The sequence below is a fragment of the Amblyraja radiata genome, chromosome 7 (assembly GCF_010909765.2).
Source record: "Amblyraja radiata isolate CabotCenter1 chromosome 7, sAmbRad1.1.pri, whole genome shotgun sequence".
Classification (NCBI taxonomy): domain Eukaryota; kingdom Metazoa; phylum Chordata; class Chondrichthyes; order Rajiformes; family Rajidae; genus Amblyraja; species Amblyraja radiata.
In genome coordinates, this window is record NC_045962.1 from 90341649 (window position 1) to 90363281 (window position 21633).

Here is a 21633-nt window from a genome sequence, read left to right on the forward strand (position 1 = left end):
AGAGAAGGAATGGGTGATGTTTCAGGTTGAGACCCTTCTTCAGACTGAGGGTCGGGAGAGGGATAGAGATATGGAAGGGAAAGGTGTGAAAATACAGATCAAAAGGGACCGTGGTCAAGGAGATGTAGATGGGGAAGTTGACAACGAGGCTTACAATCAGTAATATTTAATCAGGAGGACAGCGGAGCTAGTGGGAGAACTAGGGTGGGGGAGTCATACAGTCACAGAGTGATACAGCGTGGAAACAGGCCCTTCGGCCCAACTTGCCCACACCAGCCAACACGTCCCAGCTACACTAGTCTCACCCGCCTGCGTTTGGTCCATATCTCTCCAAACCAGTCCTGTCCATTACTCCAGCATGTTGTGTCTATCTTTGGTGTAAACCAGCATCTGCAGTTCCTTCCTACACATGGCATCACCAAACACCCAGCCAGACACAGCGTCCACTGCCCGGCTCGTGGGCGGCACAGTGGCTCAGCGGGTAGTGCTACTGCTTTATAGCGCCAGAGATCCCGGTGAGATCTTCCACACGGGTGCTGTCTGTACGGAGTTTGTACCTTCTCCCCGTGACCTGCGTGGGTTTTCTCCAAGAACATCGGTTTCCTCCCACACTCCAAAGACGTGCAGGTTTGTACATTAATTGGCTTGGTGTAAATGTAAACTGTCCCTAGTGTGTGCAAGGTAGTGTTAATATGCAGGGATCGCTGGTCGGTGCGGACTCGGTGGGCCGAAGGGCCTGTACCCGTGCTGCATCTCTAAAGTCTAAAGTATAGCACACCAATGCCTCTACTTCCTTAGTAGACGAAGAATGTTTGGCATGTCTCCAATGCTGTATCATAGAGTCACAGAGTGATACATCGTGAAGCAGGCCCTTCGGCTTGGGTCGCCAACTCCCAAATGAGGGACAAAAGATCAAAATAAGGGATAGATTCTCGACGCCAATTCGTTGACCGAATCGGCCTTGGCTGGGTGAATGATGAGTAGGACCGGGTGCTGGACTGCACACAAAGCCCAGCCGGCGGGCCAGTTGAGGAGTTTTGGTCTGGGGTCAAAGTCCGGCACCCCGTCTAACTCATGAACCGATGATCGGCCGTGAGAAGGAGGGGTGGTGGTGATGTCGGCGGTAAGCGAAGGTCCGAAGGTCGGACAGCTGGCCGGGCTGCCGACCGACCGACAGGGACATGGGCGAGGCACTGCTGCTGCACTCCATGGGCTGCACTACGTCGGGACGGGTGAGGCGGGGTCCGACCTGACAGTCCCCTCGACCCGAGTAGTACCAGTCAAATATGGGACAAGGGCGGTCCCGTACAGGACAAACCAATTTAGCCCCAATATATGGGATGTCCCGGCTAATACGGGACAGTTGGCAACCCTACCTTTGGCCCACCTTGCCCACACCGGCCAACATGTCCCATCTACACCAGTCCCACCTGTCCAACACCCTCCAAACCTGTCATATTATCCACGTGTAGGAAGGAACTGCAGATGCTGGTTTAAACCGAAGATAAAGCTGGAGTAACTCAGCGGGACAGACAGCATCTCTGGAGCGAAGGAATGGGTGTCATTACGTGTCGGGACCTTTGTGATCAGTCTGAAGAAGGGTCTCGACTGAAATGTCACACATTTCTTCTCTCCAGAGATGCTGCCTGTCCTGCTGAGTTACTCCAGCTTTTTGTGTCTATTATCCATGTACCTGTCTAACTGTTTCTTAAACATTGGGATAGTCCCAGCCTCAACTACCTTTTCTGGCAGCTTGTTCCATACACTGTGTCAATCTGTATCTCTTAAATAATCTCAACATCTCATGACAAAAATGCCGGAGAAACTCAACGGGTGAGGCAGCATCTATGGAGCGAAGGAATAGGTGACGTGTCGGGTCGAGACCCTTCTTCAGACTGATGTGGGGGGTGCGGGGGGGGTGGTGCAGGAAGCAGAAAGGAAGAGGCGGAGACAGTGGGTTGTGGGAGAGCTGGGAAGGGGAGGGGAAGGAGGGAGAAAGCAGGGACTACCTGAAATTGGAGAAGTCAATGTTCATACCGCTGGGGTGTAAACTACCCAAGCGAAATATGAGGTGCTGCTCCTCCAATTTGTGGTGGGACTCACTGTGCCCATGGAGGAGGCCCAGGACAGAAAGTTCGGATTCGGAATGGGAGGGCGAGTTGAAGTGCTGAGCCACCGGGAGATCAGGTTGGTTATTGCGAACTGAGCGGAGGTGTTGGGGGGCTGTAAAGCGACAAGTGTAGCATTTGCTGCGGTTGCAAGGGAAAGTGCCAGGGGAGGGGATGGTTTGGGTGGGAAGGGACGAATTGACCAGGGAGTTATGGTGGGAGCGATCACTGCGGAAAGGCGAAAGGGGAAGAGATGGGAAGATGTGGCCAGTAGTTGGGACCCTGTTGGAGGTGGCGAAAATGTCAGAGGATTATCTGTTGTATGTGACGGCTGGTGGGGTGGAAGGTGAGGACAAGGGGGACCCTGCCATTGTTATGAGTGGGGGGATGGGGAATGAGAGCAGAGTCACGGGGTATAGAGGAGACCCTGGTGAGAGCCTCATCTATAGTACAAGAGGGGAACCCCCCTTCCCTAAAGAATGAGGACATCTCCGATGCCCTGGTGTAGAACACCTCATCCTGGGAGCAGATGCGGCGTAGACAGAGGAATTGGGAGTAGGGGATAGAGTCCTTACAGGAAGCAGGGTGGGAAGATGTGTGGTCCAGATAGCCATGGGAGTCAGTGGGATTGTTAAACATTCTTAAACTTTGTTAAACTTTCTTAAATATTTCATGGATCAGGTTACTATACTCTCATCCCACAGCCTCAGTTCGAACTAATTCCCAGTTGTCCAAGTCGTTCGACTTGCATAGTGGAACCCGCCAGGGGTGTCTTCTGAGCCCCATGCTTTTTGACTTGGCCATCGAACCACTTGCCATGGCCTTTCGCAGCTGTGAGTACATAGCCGGTATGTGGAGGGGCAGTACACAGCATAAGGTCACACTGTATGCTGATGACCTTTTGCTTTTTGTCTCAAACCCAGGCACCTCTCTGCATTCTGCTATGTGACTGCTCAATAATTTTGGTCAATATTCAGGTTATAAGATAAGTCTTGGAAAAAGCGAACTGTTTCCCATTAACTATGAAGTACAACCCTCGGATCTTACCAACTTGCCATTCAAAATTGAAAAAAAGAAGCTCTCATACTTGAGCATTTCAGTTATGAGGAAATACAAGGATCTTTTCAAAGAGAATTTTATCATTCTGTTAAACCAGATTAAAGTGACGCTAACACAGTGGTCACCCTTGTCAATGTCACTTGTCGGCTGGATAAATTCAATCAAAATGACCATTTTACCAACATTTTTGTACCTTTTTCAGGCTTTACCGGTTTTTATCCCCAGGTCCTTCTTTGACCATCTTGACTCAGCTCTTTCCTCCTATATATGGAGAGCCAAGCGGCCTCGTCTTAATAAAACCCACCTTCAAAAAACCAAAGCTGCTGGTGGCCTGGCTCTCCCAAATTTTCGCTTTTATTATTGGGCTGCTAACCTGCGCTGCCTTGCATTTTGGTCTTTCTTTCACAGCCAGCCCGATTGCCCTGACTGGGTAGCCATGGAATTACACACAGATGATAATATGTCCATACCTGCACTACTTGGTTCCTCACTTCCACTCCCCTAAATTAAATCTGTAAAAAATCCAGTGGTTAAACACTCTTTGAGGATATGGGTTCAATTCAGGAAATGTTTTGGGTTGCATAACTTTTCTCTACTGAGCGCTATTGCATCAAACCACCTTTTTAAACCATCAACTCAGGACCTTGGCTTTAAAGAAGGGCATAGGAAGGGTATTGTGCGCTTCAAGGACCTGCTTATGGGTAACACTGTAGCATCATTTGAACAATTAAGCAACAAATTCAATCTTCCAAAGTCAGATTTTTCCGATACCTGCAAACAAGACATTATGTGTTCTATACACTTCCCAGCTCTTCTATACCAACAGACACAACCCTTGTTGATACAGTTCTTTTCATTTTGCACTGTACAACTGTTGCTTTGCAAGATGACAATAAAGGTTGATTGATTGATTAAACCCATCTCAGAATAGACTTGTCTCAGCTTTATATGGCAGGTTGTTGGATCTAAGGCACGCCCCCATGGACAAGCTCAAGGCAGCATGGGAGGAAGACTTGGGCTCCTCTCACTCGGAAGATACATGGAGTTCCATTCTTAAACTGGTTAATTCCACCTCTTTTTTTTCTCTTTTTTTTTTTTTTTCTTTTTTTTTTCCTTCAATCTTTTGTTTTGTTTATTTTATTAGAAGTTAATACAGTACAAAACAATACAGTGGCACCTAATTTTAGGTGCCAACTATGTCATACCGTAATCCATTCTATGTACAACCTCTAGTTTTATGTTATGAGAAGGAAGTAAGCAAGACAAGAAAAAGAAAACAATAGAAAGGGGAAAAAGTGGAAAAATAGATGGTAGAGAGTAGAAAAACGTGAAGTGTGTATATAAAAAATAAAAAAATAAAAGAAAAAAGAAAAAGTGGAAAGTAGAAATAGAAAAGAAGGCCCTTTAAAAGTGAATTTTTCAAATCTATATTCGGAGATGTAAATCTATCCACATCATGAACTGAAATCAGCAATCCTTATGGTACCGCTGCATCACATGATTCCAAAAAGTCGATGAAAGGAGACCAACTCCTTAAGAATTGGTCATATTTATCTATTAGTCGGAGTCTCCACCTCTCTATGTGCTCGTCACAGTCTGATTCAATTCAAAGAGGTACATAGGGCTCATATCTCAAAAGCCAAATTATCTACTTTTTACCCTGAGGTTAGTCCATTCTGTTTAAATGTAACATTTCTGAAGCCTCTCTTATCCATATGTATTGGTCATGCCCCAGCCTTAACAAGTTCTGGCTGGAGGTCTTTCATACATTATCCCAGGTGTTAAACATCAAATTGGAACCAAAGCCTCTAATCGCTCTTTTTGGGGTCACTGGTGAGGAAGTTAGATTAACTGCAGATAAATGCCGCACTATATCTTTTGCTTCTCTTCTGGCTCGGCGAACAATCCTGCTCAGGTGGATGGAACATTCCCCGCCCACTCATACTCAATGGCTGACAGATATTATGTCCTGCCTAAAGCTCGAGATAATCAGGTACTCACTTCAACATTCAAATGGAAGGTTTCAGAAAGTGTGGGGACCTTTATTAAATGCATTCCAGACTTTATAAATGCTTGATCATCAAGCACAGTTTAACAGCTTAACAGTCTACCCATTCATTTATCATGGATTATTGTGGTGACAGGCTGATAATTGCATATGCTCACTGGCAGTGACTGAGGAGGTATTATATTTGGTATCTCATTTTTCTTTTATTGTTGTTGTCTTGTTATATGTTAGCATAAGTTGTGTTTGATTTATTCTTTTCGTACACTCTGTCTGTAACAAATAGACAACTTTGCACTTTGATATGTCCTGAAAACTAAATAAAAAAGATTTTGATTTAAAAAAAAACTTTCTTAAATATCTCATTTGCGAATCTATTTTTCGTTCCAGAAAATGTCTTTCCCGTGGTCCACAAACGGAACTGAAGACGTACCCTTCATTATCGATCCAGACACAATTTCATGTGTAAGAAGACAGTTTGTGACCATGAAGACCATCACGGCGGTGGTCTACAGCCTGGTGTGTCTCTTGGCCGTGACGGGGAACCTGTTGGTGTTGGTGGTCATCCTTCACAACCGCCGCTCCATCTCATCCACGGACATCTACCTGCTCCATCTGGCCACGGCCGACCTGCTCTTTGCCCTCACCCTGCCCTTCTGGGCAGTGGACGCCGTGTCTCCCTGGGTGTTTGGTGACGCCATGTGTAAGGTGATCAATATGTTGCAGGAGGTGAACTTTTACAGTGGCATCCTGCTGCTGGCCTGCATCAGCGTGGAGCGCTACCTGGCCATTGTCCGCTCTGTCCAGTCGCACGGCCGCAAGAGGCCGTGGGTGGTCAAACTGGTGTGTGCCATCGTCTGGCTCGTGGCCCTGCTCCTGTCCTCGCCCGTTCTCTACAAAGAAGTGTTCTACGACTATGAATTTGGCCGGTCCGTCTGTAACGAGGAACACGATGGTGATTTTGGCAAACCGTGGAAACTGGGCATCAAAGTTTGTCGCCTGGTCATCGGCTTCCTCTTGCCGCTGGCCACCATGGTCTTCTGCTACTCCGTCACTGTGTGGAAACTGTGCCAGACCAAGGGCTTCCAGAAGCAGAAAGCCATGAAGGTCATCATCGCGGTGGTGCTGGCCTTCCTGGCATGCTGGCTGCCCTACCATCTAACCATGGTTGTGGACACGCTGGTGAGAGTCAAACACATCAAAGTCTCCTGCATCCAACGTGACCACTTGGACAGGGCCGTGCTGGCCACCCAGTGCTTGGCCTTTCTTCACAGCTGCATCAACCCAATCCTCTACGCCTTCATCGGGGTGAAGTTCAGGAGCAACCTGGTCAAACTCCTGGCTCATAAAGGCCTCATAAAGAGAAGCGAAGAATCCCAATTCAATAAATCACGCTCATCCTCAGTCGCTGGGCAGACATGTACCACCATTTAGACAGCTCCCCCCCCCCCCCCCCCCCCACCACCACCCCCTTCCCCCAACCCCATCCCACCCCTTCCCAACAAAAGACATAAATTGCTGGAGCAACTCAGCATCTCTGGAGTACATGGATTGGCGAGGCATCATAAATCCTTGGAGCAGAAATTAAACCATTCGGCCCATCAAATCTACTCTGCCATTCAATCATGGCTGATCCATCTCTCCCGCCTTACCCCATTCTCCTGCCTTCTCCCCATAACCCCTGACACCCGCACTAATCAAGAATCTATCTATCTCTGCCTTAAAAACACCCATTAATATCTGCAGTTCCTTCCTACTAGAATTTCAGGCAAGTCTCCGGTGACTTCTACTGAGCTCCGCAGAATCACCATATTGGGATGTGTCCAATCTGAATGTGGCACCAATAGCGATACAGCATGGAAACAGGCCCTTCGGCCCAACTTGTCACACCGACCTACATGCCCAATATACAAGGCCCGTGTTTGGCCCAGATCCCTCCAAACCTGTCCTATCCATGGACCTGTCTAAATCTCTCTTAAAAGTTGTGATAGTCCCCCCCCCCCTCATCTACCTTTTCCAGCAGCTCGTTCCACACCCACCACCCTTTGTATAAAAAGGTTGCCCCTCAGGTTCCTATTAAATCTTTCCCACACCTTAACCTTATGTCCTCTGGTTTTTGATTCCCCTACTCTGGGCAAAAGATTCTCTCATTCACCTCTCTCTATCCCCCTCATCATACTCAATTCTATAAGATCACCCCTCATCCTCCTGTGCTCCAAGTAATAAAGTGCTAGCCTGCCTAACCTCTCTCGAAAACAGTTCAGGTTCTTGAGTCCTGGGAATATGCCTGTAAATGAAAGTGTCCAAGAACCACTGTATCAATGGAGCGCTGGAGATGATGAAGACACACATGGTGTCCATCCATAGACGAAGACAAAGTCCAATGTCCACTATGGGTGAACGAGGGTACGGTCCGGTTCACCTCCACCCCATTGCAGACACTGGACTCATAATAACCCGAAACCTAAAGAGATGTTGACTCAACACTTCACGCTGCCTCGGGAAAGCAGCCGACATCATCAAAGACGTGTCCCTGTCCCACCCCGGTCATTCTTTCTTCTCCCCACTCCCGTCCGGCAGAAGGTACAGAAGCTTGAAAGCGCACACCACCAGACTCAGGAACAGCTTCTTCCCCTGTTATCAGGCTTCTGAACAGTCCTTCCATAAGCTAGGGTACTGTCCGATAACCTCCACCCCATTGCGGACATTGGACTTTGTCTCTAGAACTGATGCGCTATAATGCAGAGAACAATATTCTGCACTCTGTATCTTCCCCTTTGCTCCACCTATTGGACTGAGATACTCCAGCACTCTGTGATACGTCACCTATCCATGTTCTCCACAGATGCTGCCTGACCCGCTGAGTTACCCCAGCACTCTGTGAAACGTCACCTATCCATGTTCTCCACAGATGCTGCCTGACCCGCTGAGTTACTCCAGCACTCTGTGTCCTTGTGTGTGTTCACCAGTTTCTGCAGCTCGTGGTTTCTACAAAAGAGTGGTTTGTTTTTCCTGTTTCTGCCTGGAACCGTGAGCTTGGCTTCAGTAAGCGGGCGTTGCTTCAACGTGTATTCTGTACGGTTGCTGTGAAATAAAAGACCTTTGGTTTCCACCCGGCCTCGATTCTCCTGCTCATTCAGTTGGTCTTCAACATAACTCACCGAACAGCGAAAAGCCCGGATAGAGTGGATGTGGAGTGTCACAGTCTGCCCTCTCCTCATTCTCATCCACTTCACCTCCCAGTACTTTTCCACCGGTCCCTCCTTCTCCTCACCTGCCTGCCTGTCACTTCCCTCTCATCAGCCCAACCCTCCTCACCTGTTGCACTCAGTTGCCTCTGATCACCTATTAACCCGGTATATAGACTCTCCTCACCGTTCACACTGTGCCAGATTGTTCTCAGCATTCATGCAAGACTCTCCAGCGATTTCCCGACTGCCTACACGGATTCGAACCTGCCTGCCCCTGACCATTCCGTCCTGTCGTCTTCCTGGATATCACCTCAGCCTTCTGTCCCCGACCACGGCCTTCGTCCCGTACCTCCTGGTTTCTGTCTGCCTCTCTCCTGGGCTGTTTGGTTTATCCCTGCAACGGCTCCTCGACTTCCTGCCTGAGCTCTGCAGAATCACCATATTGGGATGTGTCCAATCTGAATGTGGCACCAATAGCGATACAGCATGGAAACAGGCCCTTCGGCCCAACTTGTCACACCGACCTACATGCCCAATATACAAGGCCCGTGTTTGGCCCAGATCCCTCCAAACCTGTCCTATCCATGGACCTGTCTAAATCTCTCTTAAAAGTTGTGATAGTCCCCCCCCCCCTCATCTACCTTTTCCAGCAGCTCGTTCCAGACACCCACCACCCTTTGTATAAAAAGGTTGCCCCTCAGGTTCCTATTAAATCTTTCCCACACCTTAACCTTATGTCCTCTGGTTTTTGATTCCCCTACTCTGGGCAAAAGATTCTCTCATTCACCTCTCTCTATCCCCCTCATCATACTCAATTCTATAAGATCACCCCTCATCCTCCTGTGCTCCAAGTAATAAAGTGCTAGCCTGCCTAACCTCTCTCGAAAACAGTTCAGGTTCTTGAGTCCTGGGAATATGCCTGTAAATGAAAGTGTCCAAGAACCACTGTATCAATGGAGCGCTGGAGATGATGAAGACACACATGGTGTCCATCCATAGACGAAGACAAAGTCCAATGTCCACTATGGGTGAACGAGGGTACGGTCCGGTTCACCTCCACCCCATTGCAGACACTGGACTCATAATAACCCGAAACCTAAAGATATGTTGACTCAACACTTCACGCTGCCTCGGGAAAGCAGCCGACATCATCAAAGAAGTGTCCCTGTCCCAACCCGGTCATTCTTTCTTCTCCCCACTCCCGTCCGGCAGAAGGTACAGAAGCTTGAAAGCGCGCACCACCAGACTCAGGAACAGCTTCTTCCCCTGTTATCAGGCTTCTGAACAGTCCTTCCATAAGCTAGGGTACTGTCCGATAACCTCCACCCCATTGCGGACATTGGACTTTGTCTCTAGAACTGATGCGCTATAATGCAGAGAACAATATTCTGCACTCTGTATCTTCCCCTTTGCTCCACCTATTGGACTGAGATACTCCAGCACTCTGTGATACGTCACCTATCCATGTTCTCCACAGATGCTGCCTGACCCGCTGAGTTACCCCAGCACTCTGTGAAACGTCACCTATCCATGTTCTCCACAGATGCTGCCTGACCCGCTGAGTTACTCCAGCACTCTGTGTCCTTGTGTGTGTTCACCAGTTTCTGCAGCTCGTGGTTTCTACAAAAGAGTGGTTTGTTTTTCCTGTTTCTGCCTGGAACCGTGAGCTTGGCTTCAGTAAGCGGGCGTTGCTTCAACGTGTATTCTGTACGGTTGCTGTGAAATAAAAGACCTTTGGTTTCCACCCGGCCTCGATTCTCCTGCTCATTCAGTTGGTCTTCAACATAACTCACCGAACAGCGAAAAGCCCGGATAGAGTGGATGTGGAGTGTCACAGTCTGCCCTCTCCTCATTCTCATCCACTTCACCTCCCAGTACTTTTCCACCGGTCCCTCCTTCTCCTCACCTGCCTGCCTGTCACTTCCCTCTCATCAGCCCAACCCTCCTCACCTGTTGCACTCAGTTGCCTCTGATCACCTATTAACCCGGTATATAGACTCTCCTCACCGTTCACACTGTGCCAGATTGTTCTCAGCATTCATGCAAGACTCTCCAGCGATTTCCCAACTGCCTACACGGATTCGAACCTGCCTGCCCCTGACCATTCCGTCCTGTCGTCTTCCTGGATATCACCTCAGCCTTCTGTCCCCGACCACGGCCTTCGTCCCGTACCTCCTGGTTTCTGTCTGCCTCTCTCCTGGGCTGTTTGGTTTATCCCTGCAACGGCTCCTCGACTTCCTGCCTGGCTTCGACTCTCCTTTCGTCTGTCCCTCGCTGGTTTGTTTGCATCGTGTGTTGGATCTCCTGGTTACCGGACCTTCCGCTACCCCGACTACGTCTCCTGCCTGCCCCTCTTCGGAACCCTCGCTCAATCCTGACCCTCTGTGTGAATACGGTGTACCCATTCCTGTGTTACTACTCTGTGTTACAGTATCGTAATAAAGTTCATTACCAACTATACCTGCCTGATTCTGTGCTGCTATTGGGTCCAAGCTATACCCGTTACAGTACAATCTGGCCAACAATGGACTCAGCGCACACAACGTCTCCGTCAAACCGCTTCGAGAGGATTGAGCACACGCTCCTGCAGCACGAAGCAATGCTCACTGCCTCCAACTCCGAGGTTCGACAGGCTGTGTCAAACCAAGAGCAAGCATTGGTTGCACTAGCCACCCAGGTCCAACAGCTGACGACCACCCTCGCCCAGGCTACACCCCATGCTTCGCCTCCGGCTCCGACAGCACCAGCTCCCGGTCCGCCAGGACCATCACCTGAGCCCCGGGTGGGAACCCCGGAGCGCTACGCTGGAGACCCGGAGGGCTGCAACCCATTCATCACGAACTGTTCCATTCTCTTCGCCCTACAGCCCTACACCTTCGCCCAGGAAGCGGCGAGAGTGGCGTTTACCATTAATCACCTGACTGGCAGAGCTCGGCTGTGGGGAACGGCTGAATGGGAGCGACGCACGCCGGCTTGCTCCTCTTTCCAGGCCTTCGCCGCGGAGCTTCGCAAGGTGGTCGGTGAGGTTTCGATGGGTCCAGACGCTGCGGAAGGTCTGCTGGGGTTGAGCCAGGGGAACCAGAGTGTCGCTGACTTCGCCATCGACTTTCGCACCAGGGCCCGTCAGAGTGATTGGAACGCCCCGGCCCAGTGTGACGCTTTCTTGCTGGGCTTGAAGGACTATATCAAGGATGAGTTGGTGTCCCACGACCTTCCTTCTTCTCTGGATGGGCTTATCGAGCTAACGACCCGTCTGGACCGACGCATCCTGGCGAGACGTCAGGAGAGGCGACAGGGACAGGCGGTCCGCCAGCTATCCACCCAAGCTCGTTTTCCTCCGGAGACTGGACTACCCTCGTCGGGGCAACCGTCGAGGCAACCCGAACCCATGCAGGTGGGTCGCACCAGTCTCATCCCCGAGGAAGGGGAACGTCGGCGTCGGGGGAACCTCTGTCTCTACTGTGGCCTGGCGGGTCATTACATCTCCAAGTGTCCAGTAAAAGGCCAGACTCACCAGTAGCGGAGGAATTACTGGTGAGTCGAACCTCTGAACTTTCCTCTGCCCGACGCCCTCTTTGTCATGCCCGTCTGCTGTTGTCTGATGGTTCTCACACCCTCGCCACCTTCATAGACTCTGGTTGTGACATTAATCTTATGGACATGGAACTAGCCCGCCAGCTAGGCATCAGTTGTGTTCCCCTGCCTGAACCTGTTCCCGCCAACGCCCTCGACGGCCATCTCCTGGGGACTGTTTCTCACCAGACGGTCCCAGTGCGCATGCTCCTGTCTGGTAATCACCATGAGACCATCCAGTTCCACATCCTGCAGTCTCCCCGTCTTCCCATCATCCTGGGTTACCCCTGGCTTCGGCGACACAACCCCAACATCGACTGGAGGACGGGGGTCATCTTGGGTTGGAACCCTTCCTGCCACCAAGTGTGCCTGAAGCAAGCCGCAGCTCCTCAACCGGCCACCTGCTCCAGTACTGCTCCAGATCTGACGGGGGTCCCAGCCGAGTACCATGACTTTGGTGAGGTTTTTAGCAAGTCTAGGGCCTTCCATCCTCATCGGCCCTATGACTGCGCCATAGACCTCCTGCCTGGTTCCGCTCCTCCTAGGGGTCGCCTTTACTCCCTGTCCGCCCCTGAGAGAGGCGCCATGGAGAAATACATAAACGACTCCTTGGCTGCTGGCCTCATCCGTCCCTCCTCGTCTCCTGCTGGGGCTGGGTTCTTCTTCGTGGAGAAGAAGGACAAATCTCTGCGTCCCTGCATAGATTACCGGGGGCTCAACGGCATCACGGTGAAGAATCGCTATCCTCTCCCACTCATCTCCTCTGCTTTCGAGCTCCTGGAGGGGGCCACCATCTTTTCGAAGTTGGATCTACGCAACGCCTACCACTTGGTCCGCATCAAAGAGGGAGATGAGTGGAAGACCGCCTTCAACACTCCCACGGGACATTATGAATACCTGGTGATGCCCTTTGGCCTCACCAACGCCCCGGCCGTCTTCCAGGCTTTGGTCAATGACGTTCTCAGAGACATGTTGAACAAGTACGTGTTCGTCTATATTGATGACATCCTCATCTTTTCACGGACCAAGGAGGAACACGTACACCACGTCCAGGCAGTTCTACATCGGCTCCTGGAGAACTCGCTCTTCGTTAAAGCTGAGAAGTGCGAGTTTCACTCCCCGTCAGTCTCCTTCCTGGGATACATCGTTGGCCAAGGGAACATCAAGATGGACGCCGCCAAGGTCTCTGCTGTCACCACCTGGCCTGTTCCTGACTCCCGCAAGCAGCTCCAAAGGTTCCTGGGGTTCGCCAATTTTTACCGACGGTTCACCCGTGGCTACAGTACTGTGGCCGCACCCCTCACGGCACTCACCTCCTCCGAGGTTCCATTCCGGTGGTCTGCCGCGGCCGACGAAGCTTTTCAGACACTCAAGACACGGTTTACATCGGCCCCCATCCTCCAAGTTCCGGACTCAGAGAGACAGTTCGTGGTGGAGGTGGACACCTCCGACGTGGGGGTGGGAGCGGTTCTGTCCCAGCGGACTGCCGGGGACCAGAAGCACCATCCATGCGCCGCCTTCTCCCGACGCCTGACCCCTGCTGAGAGGAATTATGACATTGGCAACCGAGAACTGTTGGCGGTTAAGTTGGCGTTGGAGGAATGGCGTCACTGGCTGGAGGGAACCGAGCAGCCTTTCTTGGTTTGGACTGACCACAAGAACCTTGAATACCTCCAGTCAGCCAAGAGGCTCAACTCTCGTCAGACCCGCTGGTCTCTCTTCCTCACCCGCTTCAACTTCTCCCTCTCCTACCGACCTGGGTCCCGCAACGTGAAGCCCGATGCCCTCTCTCGACAGTTCTTGGCGAAGGAGGAGCCTGCCTCTGGCCCCAAGACCATCCCGTCCTCGCCCAGGGTTGCCTCCCTCACCTGGGAAGTGGAGGAGAAGGTCAAGGCGGCCTTGGAGAACCAGCCGGGACCCAGCGCATGCCCTCCTGATCGCCTGTTTGTGGTTTCTGCCCTGCGGTCCGACGTCCTTCAGTGGGCCCACAGCTCTCGACTCACCTGTCATCCCGGCATTCAGCGGACCAAGGAGATGGTGCTACGGAGGTTCTGGTGGGCATCGCTGGAGGAGGACACTCGGGAGTTTGTCAACGCCTGTCCCGTTTGCAACCAGCACAAGGTCTCACACCAAGCTCTGATGAAGCCGAATAAAGTTACAAAAATAAGAAAAAATTAAAATAGGTTTCTAGGCTAGCTTATAGCTTATATTTAGTGTCAAATTAGGCTTGCCTCAGGTTGCAGTGTGTGGGATAATAAACACCATAACATTGTCTCCCAAGTGAGGAAGTGACAGAGAAAGAAACAGCTAGTCACATCTTTGAAGTAAGATGCCGTAAACCAAATGACCAATGTTTATGGGGGAGGAGGCAATAAAGGAAGAGAGAAACAGCTAGTCACATCTTTGAAGTAAGATGCCGTAAACCAAATGACCAATGTTTATGAGGGGCGAAGTGACGAGAGAGGATCCAGGGAAGTGGAAAGATAAGATGCCATAAACCAAATGGCCTATGTTTATGAGGGACCAAGTGACAGGGAGGAAGCAGCGAAAGAGCTAGGATGATCTCTTTGAAGATAAAATGACCTAAAAACAAATGGCCAATGTTTTTAGTATATCTTGTACCATGTAAACAAAGGGCCTTTGATGTGATGCCTTTTCCTGTACCTCTGACCATGATTAATGTCTGTGGAATGTGCTAAGGTGACAAAGAAACACTATATAATGCGATGTAATTCTGTTGTTCAGAGAAGGGGACCGAGGACAGTCGAGTGTCTATATTGGTCACTTAGCTGGAATTCTCGCTCCCTTCCATCGGCCGATGTTAAGTAAAGTTTTGAACTGGTCTACCAAACAGTTTGTGTGGTGTCTGTTTATTAAGAAGCGAACCTGGTTTAGTAGTTATAAAAGTAACTTTTTCATTGGCGTTTTTTTTTGGCAGGCCTCGCTGGGACCACATCAACGGCTGACTGTGCAAGAGGTTGCAGAGGTTGCCGGGATTGTAAGGGAGATAACTGAGCTCTATCGGCCCCTTTGTACGACCGACTCCCTAGAAACTCCCGGGAACGTCTGTGATCCTTCATCAGAGGTTGATCCAGGTTCCCTGCCGAGGTTCTTAGAAACAGACAAAGGTAAGACCAGTTGGGCTTTATAGGTTTTTTTTTAAGCAGGGTTTGTGTATGTATTTTTAAGACAGAATTGTGCATGTATTTTTTAAGAATGGCTTGTGTATATTGTTAAGAAGGACGTGAGTGGTTTCTCTTTCTCTCTCTCTGTCTATCTCTCTTTGTTTTCTCTTTTTCTCTCTCTCTACTAAGGGCTCATCAGCCTCGTTGAGATATCCGTTATTTGTCGGGTTGAGATACGGGGGTTGAGGTGTGCGTCTGGCTTATTGAGACATCCGAAGGGTTGTCGGATTGAGAAATAAGTGGCGTTGTATATTAAAAAGTACGGAGTCTGCCAGGTTGAGAAACGGGGGGTCCCGGTTCACGGGTCTGCTTCGTTGAGACATCTGGGGCTTATTTTAGGTCTGCCAGGTTGAGAAACGGGGGTCTCGGTTAGCGAGTCGGCTTCGTTGCGACACTTGGGTCGTATATTAAAGAGTTAAAAAAACAGGTCAGACAAATTGAGAAACTGGGGTCTCGGGTAGCGAGTCGGCCTGGTTGATATATTTGGGACGATTCGGAATTAAGCAGTTTGTTTTCTCTTTTTCTTTCTCTCTTTTTCTCTATCTATCTATGGGGAATGCTTTGGATAACAGTGAGGGGGGAACCCCCGTCCAACATATGTGTTATTTGAATCCTAAGTATAATAAGAAGTTTAGAATGTTAAGTTATAAGTTGACCAAACGGTTGGGGGATGAAGCCTGGCCAGTAGGGGGCACATGGAATGTCGAGACAATTAAAAAAGCAGAGATGTTGATATGGGAAAGGAAGGCAGGAAAGAAATGGAAGAAGGGAATTAAAATGTGGAAAGCAGAAGCAGAAAAGAAGCATGAGGAGAGTAGAGATCGAAGATGGATGGATACTGCGTGTAAACAAGGGATAGAGTTACGAAATAAGGATGGCACTATGAAAGGATGGAAAGTATTGCAACTAGAATGCCAGTGGGCGGAGGAACAAGAGAAAATAATTAAGAGACAGGCGGGAGGTGATAAACCGGGAGGTGATAAACAGGTGATGGTTAGTAAAAATAAACCCAGTACTGGTAAATCCTCTGGAGGAGACTTCATGTCTGGCACGACGACCCTGTTTGGTAGTGAAGATGAGGAGTTAGATAATCCTGGGAGACGTCCACCTCCCTACGTCCTACCAGTAGCAATGGCATCCTTACCCTTGGCAGCTCCGTCTGTAATATCTATATACCCCGAAGTTCCGACCTTACAAAGCTACGGTGAAATACTAAAGGAAGACATGAGTGAGCTGACGGACAGTGTCCAAGATGAAGCGATTAACACGGTGGTATCAGTTGGGGAGCGAGTAAAAACAAACCCTAGGACTGCACAGAACCTCCCTATGAGAGCGGTGCCAAACCCTAGGGTGGGTGACGCTCATCAAGCCGATACCATGTAAATATACGCACCATGGAGACCACACGAGCAATGTATGATACGGGATAACGCCCCAGACCGCCATAAGACCCCGAAGGAATTTGTAGAATACCTCCGCAGTACGGTAGAATATTATCAGGCTACAGACCGTGATATTTGGCCCATGACCTTGTCACTTTTGTCAGCGGCCGAACGACAGAAGTGGAAGGATGTTAAGACACATCAGACTTGGCAGGCACTAAAAGCCGTGCAGGCACATGCAGACGAGTCAGTTTGTGTAGATTTTATGATGACCCATCTGTTTGAATGTTTGAAGAAGCCAATTAACATGTCGGTGGTCCTCGATTGTAAGCCCTGGCCAAAGGAAGACCCCCAGTCGTATCTGGATCGTTTCACTAGTATCTATGGGACCTTTGCAGGAGACTCTGTATACAATGCGGGCATTAGGTCCCCAGCTTTTAATGCTATGTTAATGAGTTGTCTCCCTCTTAAAGTACAGTCAATGATTAAAACAGACTTAAACTGGTCAGACAACGACATAACCCAGATGAGACGTGCAGTAGCTGCCTTTTGGGCTGACGGTGCTGGAAACACGGCTGCCACCAGTGCACCCAGAATAAAAACTGAATATTATATGTGGGATCCAGCAGCTGAGGAATCCTACCAGGCTCTGGCTATGAGACCTGGGAACGGGATGCGCCCTGGTAGAGGAAGGGGTTTTCCACCCAGACCACAATGGGATAGACCACGATGGGGAGAATTCCAGGGAAGACAAAATCAAAACCACACAGGGCAGGGAAGATCACGTGGTGAGAGGGGAACTGGAGGAAGCTGTTTTCGGTGTGGGGGACGAGGGCATTGGAAAAGGGAATGTCCCTCTGGTGTCTCCGGGGAAGTACGAGGAAGACAGGCACCGTACTCTACCAACAACCCGTTTTCCCAATGACCCACCCACTTCCCTGTCCAGCATCTATTCCCATTAATCGCCAACCCCGATGAAGAACCCGTAGTAAACATGATGCTGGGGGACACCAGAGTTCCGTTTTTGATTGATACAGGAGCAACCTCATCTACCCTGAATCAGGAGCTTGCGGCATCTCTTGGAGTTCCCATGTCAGACCATGTGACACGATTATCAGGATTAGACGGGAAAGTACGGTGTTACCCACTAACTCAGCCTCTGACTGTAACCTATGGACAGGAACAATGTACCCTCCCTTTTTCCGTTACACCATTTCTTGGCTGCAACCTCGCAGGCAGAGACCTATTGATAGGATTAAAAGCGGGAATTATCTGCACTGACGAGGGGATTCACCTCCAGACCCAGAAGATGATGCACACACACTTCCCAACACCTCAATGGTGGGCTATTGATCTTTTGTCAGCACCAGTCTTTAGAAATACACCCGATCCACATGTGACCTTATGTTATGATCCTACGGGTTGCAATCCGGAAATGGAAGATTATTTTAGTTCACTGATAGGGGAAGCGACTAGGATCCGCTTGATAGGAACAGTGTCAGGCAAACCTGGCACTGCCTTGATCGTGCAAGTGGAGGAAGGGTTGTGGAAACAGAATGCTTTTCTAGTGGCACCTCATGTAACCACCTCAGTGAGGGCAGACCACTCAGCAAAAGAGCTGGGGTACCTCACCTACGAGTTATGCAACCAAGCAAGTAACATACTGGGTGAGCAATATTTTTCTCAGGGAACGTTGGAAAATTGGCAAGAGACCCAGATCATTGAAGGAGTTATCAGCCGCCATCAGCCAACAGCAAACGACATGGACAAACATCAGATTTGGGCGACATCACCGCATGAGGTAGGACTGACTTATTGTGTACCTGTAATGATCACGCTTAAGCTGGATGTCCGCCTCCCTGCAGTTCCCCAATATCCTTTAAAACCAGAAGCAGTGGCAGGAATACAACAGCTGGTGCAGTCTCTTTTACACCAGGGTATATTGGTGCAGTGTCACTCACCATGTAACACCCCGATCTTCCCGGTACCCAAGCCTGGACGCTCAGAGTGGTGGCTAGTACAAGACCTCCGTGCAATTAATGAGATCGTTACGCCTATGCACGCCATCGTACCGAACCCCGCAACTATCCTGAGCCAGGTTCCCGCCTCTGCGACAATCTTCACAGTTATTGACCTACAACATGCATTCTTTTCAGTCCCACTGCATCCCGATTGCCAATACCTTTTCGCCTTTACATACGAAGGACAACAATATACATGGACACGCCTGCCACAAGGTTTTGTACATTCGCCCACTCTGTTTTCCCAAGTACTAGCAGACCAGTTAAAAACATTAACCCTCCCACAAGGCTCCATTGTAATTCAGTATGTTGATGATTTACTTCTGGCCAGCTCTGATGAGGCCTGCAACATTATTGACACTGCAAAGTTATTAGAAGCCTTACATGCTTGGGGGTATGTGATCCCTGAGAGGAAAGTTAAAGAGGGCAAGAAGGAGGTTAAATTTCTTGGAATTATGATCAGTGCCACTGAAAGAGCACTTACTCCAGCAAGAGTGGACCCTATTGTTCGATACCCAAAACCAGAAACCCCCAAACAGATGAGAGCCTTCTTGGGGTTAGTGAACTTTTGCCGTCAGTGGATTCCCAATGTTGTACTTTATACGAAGCATCTATCACCACTGGCGTCTGCAAATGCCGAACGACATTTTTCCCTCGATGAAAAACAGACTGAGGCCTTTATAGCCTTAAAAGATGCATTAGCCTCCGCCCCAGCCATCGGAAGACCACTGTATGACAGATCATTTCAGCTATATGTAACAATAATTCAAGACTGTGTATCAGCCGTACTGACGCAACAACATGGGGATGTTAAACGACCAGTAGCTTACTTCTCAGTTCGCCTGGATGCAGTACCCCCCTTGCACCCAGATTTTGCCTGGTATACATGCCGCTATCTCAGCTGCTGCAAACATAACTTTACATCAACCAGTAATCCTATTTACAACTCATTGTGTCGCCGCATTAATGAATGCAAGCCAAACGAAATATCTCACCCAGGCACGCCTGGGCCGCTATGAACTGACATTGTTGAATAATCCAAATTTGACCTTTCAGCATTGTTCTACAATAAATCCATCTGCCTTTTTGACGGAGCCACCTGAGCCTTGCACAGAGCCGCCCCACAATTGTGAGATGGCCAATGACTTATTAACTAAAACACGGGAAGGATTGTCTGATATCCCATTGGAAGGCAACATACCGTCATGGTTTGTCGATGGCTCCTCTATGGTTATCCCTGTAACAGGACAGCGGGCTTCCGGCTATGCAGTAGTAAACGGGTCACAGATGATTTTGGAAGAAGGAAGGTTTCAGATTCCGTTATCAGCGCAACAGGCAGAATTATTTGCCCTAACTCGAGCCTGCATATTAGCAACGGACCAACAAATTAACATCTATACTGATTCCCGATATGCCTTCGGCGTTGCTCATGACTTTGGCGCTCTCTGGCAACACAGAGGATTCCTGACCTCAGCAGGAACACCCATTAAGAATGCCCTTTTTGTGCGAAATTTGCTTACGGCATTGATGCTACCAGATCAGCTGGCCATTATTAAATGTACTGCACACACTGGTGCAGGGGACCCTATAGCAAAAGGTAATGAATTTGCCGATAGTGTATCCAAGCAAGCAGCCTGTACATCCAAATGCGTGGTGACATCTGGTAAACAGATACTAGCAAATAGAACGGTCCTGCCAGATATGAGGGAGGTATGTGCATTACAGAGGGACGCCTCTGATAACCAAAAACAACTATGGAAACAAGAGGGCTGTGCCATTGACTCCACCACAGGTCTTTGGCTCACCCCGCTTGGGCAAGTTTGTGTATCTGATGCATTTTTACCTGTTTTACTAACATATATTCACTCACTTACCCATGCTGGTAAGGAGGGAATGATAAGGATGACAAAAGAGACGTGGTGGCACCCAAAAATCCGGCAAGAGGCACTGAAGCAGGCCTCTGAATGTAAAATTTGCCAACGAAGTAATCCAGGCAAAGCAATTAAAATACCCTCGGGGTGACGCCAATGCCATCACGACCGTTTGAATGCATACAGATTGATTTTATTGAAATGCCAAGGGCTCAGTGTTATAAATATTGCTTGACATAATATGGTAACATTGTTGTTAAGAGAAGTTATTCCCAGGTTTGGCCTACCTACTGTCATAAGCTCGGACAATGGTCCCCATTTTATTGCCACTATTAATAAGGAAATATGTGCACATTTTAATATCCGACAGCAATTTCACTGTGTACACCACCCACAGGCATCTGGGATGGTGGAAAGAGCCAATGGGGCATTAAAAAACAAAATTACCAAGCTGATGGGAGAAATGGGACAGACATGGATTAAAGTCTTACCCTTAGCATTATTTGAAATGAGGGTAACTCCCCACAGTGTTACAAAGCTATCCCCAGCAGAAATTATCTACGGTAAACCTCTACGAACCCCCTGGGGAGCAAGCATTACTCATGAAGGAACCTTAGATTTACACGCATTAAACGATGAAATAATTACCTATGTTCAACGACTCACCCATATTCTGTCAGCATTGCATTTACAGGTAAAGGAGTCCCAGAGGCCGCTACCTGATGCTGACCAGTGCGAAATAGTCCAACCAGGGGACTACGTACTTATCAGAAATTGGAACCGCAAGAAACTCGACCCCCGTTGGAACGGACCATACCAGGTGCTGCTGACAACACCAACAGCAGTGAACGTTGAAAACCATCCACGTTGGATACATCTCTCCGACTGCAAAAAGATTGGATACAAGAATGGCACGAGTGATGTTCGCTCTACTGACGATCCTAACCATGGCCAGGGTAACATGGACTAATACCTATCTGGCTATGAGCCATGAGTTTGCCGTACGGGCACATGGGACTGAATGTTGGGTATGCACTGGTGTTCCGACTAGCAGCAAGGAAGGAATTCCCCTGGTCCCCATTCCATTAAACCTTACCGAGAGACTAGCGATGAGGTGCTTTAATAACTCTGCTAAAAAATCGTCATGCCTAAAAATCATACGGATAACAAATACCAAAAACGAAACAATAAACATCACCTATGGAGGCCCGAAATACAATGATTTTGAAGGATGGTAC

At 49.2% G+C, this 21633-nt stretch overlaps 2 protein-coding genes across 2 annotated transcripts in view; one reads left to right on the forward strand and one right to left on the reverse strand.

Annotated features, from left to right (window-relative positions):
* LOC116975639 overlaps window positions 1-21633 on the reverse strand; it is a 613100-nt gene that overhangs the window by 360400 nt on the left and 231067 nt on the right. The gene's annotated exons all lie outside the window — the stretch shown is intronic.
* On the forward strand, window positions 5655-6606 carry LOC116975648 (C-X-C chemokine receptor type 2-like). Its single transcript, XM_033024976.1, has one exon. The coding sequence runs from the start codon at window positions 5659-5661 to the stop codon at window positions 6604-6606; it is 948 nt and encodes a 315-aa protein (XP_032880867.1). The 5' UTR covers window positions 5655-5658.

Bases quoted from the DNA above. Each gene is read 5' to 3' on its own strand.
- LOC116975648 (XM_033024976.1), top strand. From the start codon at position 5,659: ATGAAGACCATCACGGCGGTGGTCTACAGCCTGGTGTGTCTCTTGGCC.